At 39.7% G+C, this 14,994-nt stretch overlaps 1 protein-coding gene across 1 annotated transcript in view; it reads right to left on the bottom strand.

The window, feature by feature from the left end:
* The window catches only part of ERMP1 (endoplasmic reticulum metallopeptidase 1), a 189,739-nt gene that overhangs the window by 114,946 nt on the left and 59,799 nt on the right, over positions 1–14,994 (bottom strand). Inside the window, exon 7 of the mRNA XM_053702559.1 lies at positions 4,272–4,484. Coding sequence (XP_053558534.1) covers positions 4,272–4,484 — 213 coding nt within the window. The remainder of the gene's footprint in view (positions 1–4,271; positions 4,485–14,994) is intronic.

The following is a 14,994-nucleotide window of genomic DNA, read 5'->3' on the forward strand; positions in this document are numbered from 1 at the left end:
AAAGTATTTACAGTTTAATGTAAACCTAAGTGTATATGGTTAAGTTTCTACTATGTCATTGTTATTTACTGTGTTATTTTTATATTTTGCATTTTTCTTTTGTATTCCGTATTTTAATGCTCCTAAAAATTGATTCTTGGAAACTGTCTGAAATATTCTTATTGGTGAAAAAGCGGAAGAGTTTGTTATTTGTGTTAACAATGGGGTTGCTTTATTTGATATATTTTTCCGAGTTTGGAATTTTTAATTTAATTTTATTTATTTTTTATCTCCCCTTTCTGCCGGTATATCTTTATCTAGAGCCTCTGGAGAAAAATAATATATTAGACATATATATGCTTTATTTAGAAGTAGGTAATAAACATGACGACGACCAAGATTAATACACTTTCCTGGAATGTGGGGGGCATAACATCCCCCAGGAAACGTAAACTAATTATGAAATATCTTGCTAAATTTAATCCTGACGTAGTAATGTTGCAAGAAACACATCTTAAAGAATCAGAACTTTTGAAACTGAAATGTAAATGGGTGGGCGAATGTGTTGCTGCTCCGGCAGTTAAAAAGGAGATCAGGGGTTGAGATTCTTCTCCACAAAAATTTGGACTATAACATTATAAGAACGGAGGCTGACCCAGAGGGAAGATTTATTATTCTTCAAATTCAGATTAATGGCTGTAATTATGTCTTATGTAATGTTTATGGTTCTAATTCTTTTTCTCCAGAATTCTGGGATGGCATTAGGGGCAAATTATTTCCTTCTACAGCGGGAAATTTAATATTAGGGGGAGATTTTAATATGTCTATGTGTCCAGTATTGGACAGATTGTCATTAAAGAATACACGAGAATATCATAAAATTGCAAAATATTTTAAAAAATTCTGCCATGAATTTAGTTTAGTAGATATATGAAGACTTAAAAATCCCGATGTGCGCAGTTTTACATGTGAGTCAAAAGTTCATAAGACGTTTTCTAGAATCGATATTCTATTGATCTCCAAACCATTGGCTCTGTGTAGATTAGAAACAAATATTCACGACATTGTGATTTCGGACCATGTTGTAATTGCACTTACACTCTTTGCTGCTTCCTTTCCCAAAAATCAAAACATCTCATTTTTTTCCCCCTCTTCTTGTCTGATAATCCTAGATTTATTAATTGGTTAAAACAGAAGTGGAAGGACTATACTACATTTAACATAAGTCAATTTAGTAAAATCGAGACTTTTTGGGAGGCAGCTAAGGCTGTAATGAGGGGGGAAATTAAATCTTATTTATGTAGCTGGAGAAAGAAAGTCCTTGCGATTGAATCTCAATTGGCTGCCCAAGTCAGGAACGCACTCAGTAGTTTCTATATTGATAAATCCCCTGGTAATTGGGATAGATATTGTAAACTTAAAAGGGAAAAAGATATCTTCCTAAAACAAAGATCGCAGGAAGAAGGAGAGAAAATTAATTATCAGTTTAGAGGATTCTATGGGAATTCTGCGAAGTATCTGGCTAAACTAGTGAAAATTAGGAAGGATAGAAATCTTATTTCAGCTATTAAAGTTGATAATAGAAAATATACTAACGTGGAAGATATTAATAAAGTATTCTTTAAAGTTTTTCAACATCTAGATTCAGAATCAAATATTAATTTGGATAACGCCATGAATTTCTGGACTAAGGTTAAAATGCCAAGGATTCCTGAAGAGGATCTGTTAGGTCTGAATAGGCCCATTACAGAGGAAGAGGTTTTAGAGGCCATTCAATTAGCTAGTGTTAATAAGGCTCCAGGGCCAAATTTTATGCCGGTAGAGTTCTATAAAATTCTAAAAGAAGAAATTAAAGTCCAGCTAACCAGTATATTCAATTTTTTATTTTTCTTCTAGTAATGCAATGTCAAGCTATTTCTCTGCTGCACGTATATCGCTGATATTGAAGAAAGGTAAGGATCCTGATGATCCGGGGTCTTATAGACCGATCTCAGTGCTGAATGCAGACTATAAATTATTGACGGCCATTGTGTCATCTAGGCTAGCGAAGCTATTGGACAAAGTCATTCACCCAGATCAGACAGGGTTTATGAAAGCCAGGAATTCACTCAAAAATATTCGGAAAGTCACATCTTTTTTAGATTATGTTTGGAATTTAGATTCAAATAGCGATGATTTTAAACTTGTTAGCGAAGCAGCAATTCTTACTGTTGATGCAGAAAAAGCATTTGATGCAGTTAATTGGAATTATTTATTTACAGTATTAGAGAAATTTGGATTTAAGAATCAGTTTGTTGAGTTTATTCGAAATCTATATAATAATCCCATCTCATATTTATGCATCAATGGTTGCCTTTCTCCAAAGATATCCCTCAAAAGAGGGACTAGACAGGGATGTCCCCTCTCCCCTTTACTTTTTAATTTAGCATTAGAGCCCTTTGCTATATGGTTGAGGGATAGTTTACCCGGGATTCCACTAGGTGCGGCCAGATTGAAAATTCTTCTGTATGCAGATCTGCTGATTTTTCTTGATAATGTACAACAGTCTATCCCACTAGTTCTACGACTATTTAATTTTTTTTCATCGTTTTAAGGTTAAAAAAAATAATTTTGATAAGAGTGAACTCCTATGGCTCTGTAAAAATGTTCCCAAGTGTGTAGACCACCCATTTAAAGTGGTGGAGTGCTTTCAGTACTTGGGTATTGTCCTACACAGAAACCCTGCAAAGTGGTATAAACTAAACTTTTTGTCTGTGTTGCAGAAAATTAAAAATGACTTGGAAAACTGGTCCTCCCTCTTAATTTCTATGTCGGCAAGAGTTAATTTAAAGGGAAACTGAACCCAAATTTAGTGAGGCAACGTAACGATTGGAGGAAGCCTGATTCCTCATCGCTGTGCTAACTACAACAAAAGCTGTGGGTGGATGATCGCCGGTCTGCTTTCCATAAAGAAAATGCAAGTATTTTTTTATTTTTTTTAAAAAAGCTTCAATGTAAAGTTTAATGAATGAAAGTGCCCCTGTTTTTAAGAGTATTTTTAAATACCAGGCACTTTTTCATTAAACGTTACATTCACTATAAGAGTGTACACCTTGCAGACTGTGTGGATCTAATTGAAAGAAGCAGAATACAAAATTATGCATACATCTGCAATACTAAGAAACAATGTACCCCATAATTCAAAGTACTCTCCCTTTTATTTAAATAGTACACAGAAATATAAGAGCAACTTTCAGCTCCTGTTTCTAAATGTTACTGCTGTGCTCCAACAATACAAGGAAGAACCCTCGTTAACTATAAATTATTCAAGCTCTCATCTGTTTTTTATTCTGCTCATAAACATTTGTTAACACGCAGTCTACTGATATTTAAAGGGTCATTCCATCCGAAATTGGAATCCATATGGATACATTTCAGTTTTGAATAGATAGATGTATTACACATGTATAAGCAAAAATATTTCTAATAAAAGCTATAGCTGTTTCAAAACGGTATTCGAGTATGCTCCGTGCACCAGCATTTTATACATAGCACTTCCTTATAGAGCCTAAGGTGCTTGTATCATCTGGTAATGACTCAATTTGTTAATTGCTGACATGATACAAATCTCACTGGCACTCCAAGCAGCTGCCATATTTAAAATGCTGGTGCATTGAGAATATCTAGCTATGCTTCACATGCACGTGCAGAGAAAAATGTTAACACTAAAACAGAAATGCTAGAAGCATTTTTACAATACATGTATATTGCAAATATATTTCTATTCGCAAAGTTAGTACAATGCCAGCAAAATAAACTGTAGCAGATGTTTACTTTAGAAATCCATAAAGCGTGCTTTTGGCTTCTTAGTTGGAGTGTGTGCAAACTACGTGCAAACTGTTTACTCCTTGTGGCTTATATAAAAGTATGTTCAAATTTAATTAACCATAAAATGCTGATTTATGCATAGTTAAAAAAAATATATATAAAACTGGAATATACTTTCATTGTTCATTTTGCCAGCTTTACTTGTAATTTAACCCTGAAAATGTTTTTTCCGCTCTCACATTAAAACCAGAATGCAATTATTCAGTACCCTGTGCTGCACAGTCATTGCCTAAATGATTAGAGACCACTAGTCAGAGCTCTTGACTCCTCAGTGGAATGCTACTATTGAATATGCAGATGATATATACCATGAAATGTCACATTTACCATGAACTTATCACCTTGCTTTATTGTTTTTTCTTGTAATTGAGTGTTATAGATATATCAGTTGTCCCCTGTTTTTAACTGCAGAAAATGTCACTTACCCCCTCGCCTGTGTTTGGTGATCTTTTTCCAGAGCACAAAGGCAGCAAGCGTTGCAATAATGTAATTGATAATTGTACCAACACGAGCAGGGTAGGACAACACAAACAGACCACAAACATCAAAGAAGACCATGTTCCCATGGCGGAATTCTGAAGAGTCTGCAAGCAGGTGTGAGGTAGCTAAATATTTCAGGACGGACAGAATATTGTCACCTGAAAAAAATGAAAGAAGGTCAGCATATGAGAAGTTAATCAACACAAGGTTTAGCAAACCACACTTAGCAATACAAGAGCAGAATAATCAGATACTTTGAATTGTCAGTTTAGGACACTGATTTTCAAACCTGTCCTTAGACCTCCCCAACAGGCCAGGTTTTCAGGATTACCTTGGGTGAGAGCAGGTAAAATAACCATTATTGCTAATCAGCTGATTATTTCATCTGTGCTCTAGTTCAGATATCCTCAAAATGTGGCCTGTTAGAGAGGCCTGAGGACAGGTTTGAAAACCAGTGGTTTAGGATATACCCAGATAAGGGTACATTTAATCAGTAATTTTATATTCTCACATCATTGTATTTTAAAAAGACATTGAATCGCAAATAAATGCTAGGTATGATGTATTCAAAACCAAGATTAGTCTAATGACAAGTAGATGTCTTCTAAAAAAAACATAATTTATGTAAGAACTTACCTGATAAATTAATTTCTTTCATATTAGTAAGAGTCCATGAGCTAGTGACGTATGGGATATACATTCCTACCAGGAGGGGCAAAGTTTCCCAAACCTCAAAATGCCTATAAATACACCCCTCACCACACCCACGATTCAGTTTAAAGAATAGCCAAGAAGTGGGGTGATAAGAAAGGAGCGAAAGCATCAAAAAATAAGGAATTGGAATAATTGTGTTTTATACAAAAAAATCATAACCACCACAAAAAAAGGGTGGGCCTTATGGACTCTTGCTAATATGAAAGAAATTAATTTATCAGGTAAGTTCTTACATAAATTATGTTTTCTTTCATGTAATTAGCAAGAGTCCATGAGCTAGTGACGTATGGGATAGCAGATACCCAAGATGTGGAACTTCCACGCAAGAGTCACTAGAGAGGGAGGGATAAAATAAAGACAGCCAATTCCGCTGAAAAAATAATCCACAACCCAAATCAAAAAATGAAATAATAAGCAGCAGAATCAAACTGAAACAGCTGCCTGAAGTACTTTTCTACCAAAAACTGCTTCTGAAGAAAGAAAACATCAAAATGGTAGAATTTAGTAAAAGTATGCAAAGAAGACCAAGTTGCTGCTTTGCAAATTTGATCAACAGAAGCTTCATTCCTAAAAGCCCAGGAAGTAGAAACTGACCTAGTAGAATGAGCTGTAATCCTTTGAGGCGGGGACTTACCCAACTTTACATAAGCATGATGAATCAAAGACTTTAACCAAGATGCCAAAGAAATGGCAGAAGCCTTCTGACCTTTTCTGGAACCAGAAAAGATGACAAATAGACTAGAAGTCTTTCTAAAACCTTTAGTAGCTTCAACATAATATTTCAAAGCTCTAACTACATCCAAAGAATGTAAAGATTTCTCCAGAGAATTCTTAGGATTAGGACATAATGAAGGGACAACAATCTCTCTACTAATGTTGCTAGAATTCACAACCTTAGGTAAAAATTTAAATGAAGTCCGCAACACTGCCTTATCCTGATGAAATATCAGGAAAGGAGATTCACAAGAAAGAGCAGATAACTCAGAAACTCTTCTAGCAGAAGGGATGGCTAAAAGGAACAACACTTTCCAAGAAAGTAATTTAATATCCAGAGAATGCATAGGTTCAAACGGAGGAGCCTGTAAAGCCCTCAGAACCAAATTAAGACTCCAAGGAGGAGAGATTGACTTAATGACAGGCTTTATACGAACCAAAGCCTGAACAAAACAATGAATATCAGGATGATTAGCAATCTTTCTGTGAAAAAGAACAGAAAGAGCAGAGATTTGACCTTTCAAAGAGCTTGCAGACAAAACCTTATCCAAACCATCCTGAAGAAACTGTAAAATTCTTGGAATTCTAAAAGAATGCCAAGAGAATTTATGAGAAGAACACCAAGAAATGTAAGTCTTCCAGACTCGATAATAAATCTTTCTAGACACAGATTTACGAGCCTGTATCATAGTATTAATCACTGAGTCAGAGAAACCTCTATGACTAAGAATCAAGCGTTCAATCTACATACCTTCAAATTTAATGATTTGAGATCCTGATGGAAAAAAGGGCCTTGAGATAGAAGGTCTGGCCTTAACGGAAGTGTCCAAGGTTGACAACTTGCCATCCGAACGAGATCCGCATACCAAAACCTGAGAGGCCATGCTGGAGCCGCCAGCAATACAAACGAACGTTCCATTAGAATTTTGGAAATCACTTTTGGAAGAAGAACTAGAGGCGGAAAGATATAAGCAGGTTGATAATTCCAAGGAAACGACAGCGCGTCCACTGCTTCCGCCTGAGGATCCCTGGATCTGGACAAATACCTGGGACGTTTCTTGTTTAGATGAGAGGCCATCAGATCTATTTCTGGAAGTCCCCAGATTTGAACAATCTGAAGAAATACCTCTGGGTGAAGAGACCATTCGCCCGGATGTAACGTCTGGCGACTGAGATAATCCGCTTCCCAATTATCTACACCTGGGATATGAACCGCAGAGATTAGACAGGAGCTGGATTCCGCCCATACAAGTATCCGAGATACTTCTTTCATAGCCTGAGGACTGTGAGTCCCCCCCTTGATGATTGACATACGCCACGGTTGTGACATTGTCTGTCTGAAAACAAATAAACGATTCTCTCTTCAGAAGAGGCCAGAACTGAAGAGCTCTGAAAATCGCACGGAGTTCCAAAATGTTGATTGGTAATTTCGCCTCCTGAAATTCCCAAACCCCCTGCGCTGTCAGAGATCCCCATACAGCTCCCCAACCTGAAAGACTCGCATCTGTTGAGATTACAGTCCAGGTTGGACGAACAAAAGAGGCCCCTTGAATTAGACAATGGTGATTCAGCCACCAAGTCAGAGAAGATCGAACATTGGGATTTAAGGATATTAATTGTGATATCTTTGTATAATCCCTGCACCACTGGTTCAGCATACAAAGCTGAAGAGGTCTCATGTGAAAGCAAGCAAAGGGGATCGCGTTCGATGCAGCAGTCATGAGACCTAGAATTTCCATGCACAAAGCTACCGAAGGGAATGATTGAGACTGAAGGTTTCAAAAAGCTGAAACCAACTTCAGACGTCTCTTTTCTGTTAGAGACAGAGTCATGGACACTGAATCTTTCTGAAAACCCAAAAAGGTTACCTGAGTCTGAGGAATCAATTAACTCTTTGGTAAATTGATCCTCCAACCATGTCTTTGAAGAAACAACACAAGTTGATTCGTATGAGATTCTGCAGAATGTAAAGACTGAGCAAGTACCAAGATATCGTCCAAATAAGGAAATACCGCAATACCCTGTTCCCTGATCACAGAGAGAAGGGCACCGAGAACCTTTGAAAAAATCCTTGGAGCTGTTGCTAGGCCAAACGGAAGGGCAACAAACTGGTAATGCTTGTCTAGAAAAGAGAATCTCAGGAACTGATAGTGATCTGGATGAATTGGAATATGAAGATATGCATCCTGTAAGTCTATTGAAGACATATAATGCCCTTGCAGAACAAAAGGCAGAATAGTCCTTATAGTCACCATTTTGAATGTTGGTATCCTTACATAACGATTCAATATTTTTAGATCCAGAACTGGTCTGAAGGAATTCTCCTTCTGTGGTACAATGAATAGATTTGAATAAAACCCCAGACCCTGTTCCAGAACTGGAACTGGCACAATTACCCCAGCCAACTCTAGGTCTGAAACACATTTCAGAAATGCCTGAGCCTTCACTGGGTTTACTGGAATGCGAGAGAGAAAAAATCTTCTCACAGGTGGTCTTACCTTGAAACCTATTCTGTACCCTTGTGAAACAATGTTCTGAATCCAAAGACTGTGAATCGATTTGATCCAAATATCTTTGAAAAATCGTAACCTGCCCCCTACCAGCTGTGCTGGAATGAGGGCCGCACCTTCATGTGGACTTGGGAGCTGGTTTTGACTTTCTAAAAGGCTTGGATTTATTCCAGACTGGAGATGGTTTCCAAACGGAAACAGTTCCTTTAGGGGAAGGGTCAGGCTTCTGTTCCTTATTCTGACGAAAGGAACAAAAACTATTAGCAGCCCTGTATTTGCCTTTAGATTTTTTGTCCTGAGGCAAAAAGGTTCCTTTCCTCCCAGTAACAGTTGAAACAATTGAATCCAACTGTGAACCAAATAATTTATTACCTTGGAAAGAAAGAGAAAGTAAAGTTGACTTAGAAGTCATATCTGCATTCCAAGATTTAAGCCATAAAGCTCTTCTAGCTAAAATAGCTAAAGACATATACCTGACATCAATTCTAATGATATCAAAAATGGCATCACAAATAAAGTTATTAGCATGTTGAAGAAGTTTAACAATGCTATAAGCATTATGGTCTGACACTTATAAACGAGAGAAGAGACAGATGCGCCACATGGCCCAATATTGTTTGATCCACAAAGGTTATACGATCAGGTTGTGTTATATTAGACTCACAATCTTAGGAGCACTCCAGTTAGTGCAATGGGAGCAGTCTGGGATCTATAACAGTCACCCAGCAGACCGACCTCTTGGGGTGAAGATGGATAATCTGTAGTAAAATACAAGAAGACACAAAGGTGCCTATATGGCCTAGTACAGTCTTATACCAGGAGCAGCAGTATGTATGGTAAGATATATACTCACAAAAGGTAATGCATCTCCATTGATGCTATTCAAGCAGGAAGGGATCAATACAGTCACCCAACAGACTATGACAAGGCTTCCACAGGAGGCAATCAGCAGAGGTCCAGTGGACCAATAAAGATCCAAATAAAACACAGGAGCAAGTGTTTGAGATAAAAAAGTATTTAAACTTTACTGAAAAAGGTTAAAAAACATAATTTATGCTTACCTGATAAATTCCTTTCTTCTGTTGTGTGATCAGTCCACGGGTCATCATTACTTCTGGGATATAACTCCTCCCCAACAGGAAATGCAAGAGGATTCACCCAGCAGAGCTGCACATAGCCCCTCCCCTCTACGTCAGTCCCAGTCATTCGACCAAGAATCAACGAGAAAGGAGTAACCAAGGGTGAAGTGGTGACTGGAGTATAATTTAAAAGATATTTACCTGCCTTAAAACAGGGCGGGCCGTGGACTGATCACACAACAGAAGAAAGGAATTTATCAGGTAAGCATAAATTATGTTTTCTTCTGTTATGTGTGATCAGTCCACGGGTCATCATTACTTCTGGGATACCAATACCAAAGCAAAAGTACACGGATGACGGGAGGGATAGGCAGGCTCATTATACAGAAGGAACCACTGCCTGAAGAACCTTTCTCCCAAAAATAGCCTCCGAAGAAGCAAAAGTGTCAAATTTGTAAAATTTGGAAAAAGTATGAAGCGAAGACCAAGTTGCAGCCTTGCAAATCTGTTCAACAGAGGCCTCATTCTTAAAGGCCCAAGTGGAAGCCACAGCTCTAGTGGAGTGAGCTGTAATTCTTTCAGGAGGCTGCTGTCCAGCAGTCTCATAGGCTAAACGTATTATGCTACGAAGCCAAAAAGAGAGAGAGGTAGCAGAAGCTTTTTGACCTCTCCTCTGTCCAGAATAAACGACAAACAGGGAAGAAGTTTGGCGAAAATCTTTAGTTGCCTGCAAGTAGAACTTGAGGGCACGAACTACATCCAGATTGTGTAGAAGACGTTCCTTCTTTGAAGAAGGATTTGGACACAAGGATGGAACAACAATCTCTTGATTGATATTCCTGTTAGTGACTACCTTAGGTAAGAACCCAGGTTTAGTACGCAGAACTACCTTGTCTGAGTGAAAAATCAGATAAGGAGAATCGCAATGTAAGGCTGATAACTCAGAGACTCTTCGAGCCGAGGAAATAGCCATTAAAAACAGAACTTTCCAAGATAACAATTTTATATCAATGGAATGAAGGGGTTCAAACGGAACACCCTGTAAAACGTTAAGAACTAAGTTTAAACTCCATGGCGGAGCAACAGCTTTAAACACAGGCTTGATCCTAGCTAAAGCCTGACAAAAGGCCTGGACGTCTGGATTTTCTGACAGACGCCTGTGTAACAAGATGGACAGAGCTGAAATCTGTCCCTTTAATGAACTAGCTGATAGACCCTTTTCTAAACCTTCTTGTAGAAAGGACAATATCCTAGCGATCCTAACCTTACTCCAGGAGTAACCTTTGGATTCGCACCAGTATAGGTATTTTCGCCATATTTTATGGTAAATCCTTCTGGTAACAGGCTTCCTAGCCTGTATCAGGGTATCAATAACCGACTCAGAAAAACCACGTTTTGATAAAATCAAGCGTTCAATTTCCAAGCAGTCAGCTTCAGAGAAGTTAGATTTTGATGTTTGAATGGACCCTGAATCAGAAGGTCCTGTCTTAGAGGTAGAGACCAAGGCGGACAGGATGACATGTCCACTAGATCTGCATACCAAGTCCTGCGTGGCCATGCAGGCGCTATTAGAATCACTGATGCTCTCTCCTGTTTGATTTTGGCAATCAATCGAGGAAGCAGCGGGAAGGGTGGAAACACATAAGCCATCCCGAAGTTCCAAGGTGCTGTCAAAGCATCTATCAGAACCGCTCCCGGATCCCTGGATCTGGACCCGTAGAGAGGAAGTTTGGCGTTCTGGCGAGACGCCATGAGATCTATCTCTGGTTTGCCCCAACGTCGAAGTATTTGGGCAAAGACCTCCGGATGAAGTTCCCACTCCCCCGGATGAAAAGTCTGGCGACTCAAGAAATCCGCCTCCCAGTTCTCCACTCCCGGGATGTGGATTGCTGACAGGTGACAAGAGTGAGACTCTGCCCAGCGAATTATCTTTGATACTTCCATCATTGCTAGGGAGCTTCTTGTCCCTCCCTGATGGTTGATGTAAGCTACAGTCGTGATGTTGTCCGACTGAAACCTGATGAACCCCCGAGTTGTTAATTGGGGCCAGGCCAGAAGGGCATTGAGAACTGCTCTCAATTCCAGGATGTTTATTGGAAGGAGACTCTCCTCCTGATTCCATAGTCCCTGAGCCTTCAGAGAATTCCAGATAGCGCCCCAACCTAGTAGGCTGGCGTCTGTTGTTACAATTGTCCAGTCTGGCCTGCTGAATGGCATCCCCCTGGACAGGTGTGGCCGATAAAGCCACCATAGAAGAGAATTTCTGGTCTCTTGATTCAGATTCAGAGTAGGGGACAAATCTGAGTAATCCCCATTCCACTGACTTAGCATGCACAATTGCAGCGGTCTGAGGTGTAGGCGTGCAAAAGGTACTATGTCCATTGCCGCTACCATTAAGCCGATCACCTCCATGCATTGAGCTACTGACGGGTGTTGAATGGAATGAAGGACACGGCATGCATTTTGAAGCTTTGTTAACCTGTCTTCTGTCAGGTAAATCTTCATTTCTACAGAATCTATAAGAGTCCCCAAGAATGGAACTCTTGTGAGAGGAAAAAGAGAACTCTTCTTTTCGTTCACTTTCCATCCATGCGACCTTAGAAATGCCAGAACTAACTCTGTATGAGACTTGGCAGTTTGAAAGCTTGAAGCTTGTATTAGAATGTCGTCTAGGTACGGAGCTACCGAAATCCCTCGCGGTCTTAGTACCGCCAGAAGGGCACCCAGAACCTTTGTGAAGATTCTTGGAGCCGTAGCCAATCCGAATGGAAGAGCTACAAACTGGTAGTGCCTGTCTAAGAAGGCAAACCTTAGATACCGGTGATGATCTTTGTGAATCGGTATGTGAAGGTAAGCATCTTTTAAATCCACTGTGGTCATGTACTGACCCTTTTGGATCATGGGTAAGATTGTCCGAATAGTTTCCATTTTGAACGATGGAACTCTTAGGAATTTGTTTAGAATCTTTAAATCTAAGATTGGCCTGAAAGTTCCCTCTTTTTTGGGAACCACAAACAGGTTTGAGTAGAACCCTTGTCCTTGTTCCGACCGCGGAACCGGATGGATCACTCCCATTAATAACAGATCTTGTACACAGCGTAGAAACGCTTCTTTCTTTATCTGGTTTGTTGACAACCTTGACAGATGAAATCTCCCTCTTGGGGGAGATAATTTGAAGTCTAGAAGGTATCCCTGAGATATGATCTCTAGCGCCCAGGGATCCTGAACATCTCTTGCCCAGGCCTGGGCGAAGAGAGAAAGTCTGCCCCCCACTAGATCCGGTCCCGGATCGGGGGCTCTCGGTTCATGCTGTCTTTGGGGCAGCAGCAGGTTTCCTGGCCTGTTTGCTCTTGTTCCAGGACTGGTTAGGCTTCCAGCCTTGCCTGTAACGAGCAACAGCTCCCTCCTGTTTTGGTGCAGTGGAGGTTGATGCTGCTCCTGTTTTGAAATTCCGAAAGGGACGAAAATTAGACTGTCTAGCCTTAGCTTTGGCTTTGTCTTGAGGTAGGGCGTGGCCCTTACCTCCTGTAATGTCAGCGATAATTTCTTTCAAACCGGGCCCAAATAAAGACTGCCCCTTGAAAGGTATATTAAGTAATTTGGACTTAGAAGTAACATCAGCTGACCAGGATTTTAGCCACAGCGCCCTACGTGCCTGTATGGCGAATCCTGAGTTCTTAGCCGTAAGTTTGGTTAAATGTACTACGGCCTCCGAAATGAATGAATTAGCTAGTTTAAGGACTCTAAGCCTGTCCGTAATGTCGTCTAGCGTAGATGAACTAAGGTTCTCTTCCAGAGACTCAATCCAAAATGCTGCCGCAGCCGTAATCGGCGCGATACATGCAAGGGGTTGCAATATAAAACCTTGTTGAACAAACATTTTCTTAAGGTAACCCTCTAATTTTTTATCCATTGGATCTGAAAAAGCACAGCTATCCTCCACCGGGATAGTGGTACGCTTAGCTAAAGTAGAAACTGCTCCCTCCACCTTAGGGACCGTTTGCCATAAGTCCCGAGTGGTGGTGTCTATTGGAAACATCTTTCTAAATATTGGAGGGGGTGAGAACGGCACACCGGGTCTATCCCACTCCTTAGTAACAATTTCAGTTAGTCTCTTAGGTATAGGAAAAACGTCAGTACTCGCCGGTACCGCAAAGTATTTATCCAACCTACACAGTTTCTCTGGTATTGCAACGGTGTTACAATCATTGAGAGCTGCTAAGACCTCCCCTAGTAATACACGGAGGTTCTCCAATTTAAATTTAAAATTTGAAATATCTGAATCCAATCTGTTTGGATCAGAACCGTCACCTACAGAATGAAGCTCTCCGTCCTCATGCTCTGCAAGCTGTGACGCAGTATCAGACATGGCCCTAGTATTGTCAGCGCACTCTGTTCTCACCCCAGAGTGATCACGCTTGCCTCTTAGTTCTGGTAATTTAGACAAAACTTCAGTCATAACAGTAGCCATATCTTGTAATGTTATCTGTAATGGCCGCCCAGATGTACTAGGCGCCATAATATCACGCACCTCCCGGGCGGGAGATGCAGGTACTGCCGCGTGAGGCGAGTTAGTCGGCATAACTCTCCCCTCGCTGTTTGGTGAAATTTGCTCAAATTGTACAGATTGACTTTTATTTAAAGTAGCATCAATACAGTTAGTACATAAATTTCTATTGGGCTCCACCTTGGCATTGGAACAAATGACACAGATATCTTCCTCTGAGTCAGACATGTTTAACACACTAGCAATAAACTTGCAACTTGGTTATAATCTATTTTAGCAAAAACGTACTGTGCCTCAAAGAGGAACTAAACGATTAAATGACAGTTGAAATAATGAACTGAAAAAACAGTTATAGCATCAAACTTTAAACAACACAACTTTTAGCAAAGGTTTGTTCCCATTAGAAAAATAACAATAATTAAATTTGACATAAAAATTACAAAGCAACGTTTTTATTCACAGTCAATATAAAATTCTCACAGCTCTGCTGAGAGAATCTACCTCCCTCTAAAGAAGTTTGAAGACCCCTGAGATCTGTCAGAGATGAACCGGATCATGCAGGAAATATAAGAGTAACTGACTGGAATTTTTTGATGCGTAGCAAAGAGCGCCAAAAACGGCCCCTCCCCCTCACACACAGCAGTGAAGAGAAACGAAACTGTCATAATTAAAACCAAACAACTGCCAAGTGGAAAATAATGCCCAAATATTTATTCACTCAGTACCTCAGAAAAGTAAACGATTCTACATTCCAGCAAAAACGTTTAACATGATAAATACTTATTAAAAGGATTAGTGACTTTTAACAGAGTAGTTCCGGTGAAATACCATCCCCAGAATACTGAAGTGTATACATACATGTCATTATAACGGTATGGCAGGATTTTCTCATCAATTCCATTCAGAAAATAAAAACTGCTACATACCTCAATGCAGATTCATCTGCCCGCTGTCCCCTGATCTGAAGCTTTTACCTCCCTCAGATGGCCGAGAACAGCAATATGATCTTAACTACTCCGGTTAAAATCATAGTAAAAAACTCTGGTAGATTCTTCCTCAAACTCTGCCAGAGAAGTAATAACACGCTCCGGTGCTATTGTAAAATAACAAACTTTTGATTGAAGTCATAAAAACTAAGTATAAT

This window comes from Bombina bombina, chromosome 2 (genome assembly GCF_027579735.1).
Source record: "Bombina bombina isolate aBomBom1 chromosome 2, aBomBom1.pri, whole genome shotgun sequence".
Lineage (NCBI taxonomy): Eukaryota > Metazoa > Chordata > Amphibia > Anura > Bombinatoridae > Bombina > Bombina bombina.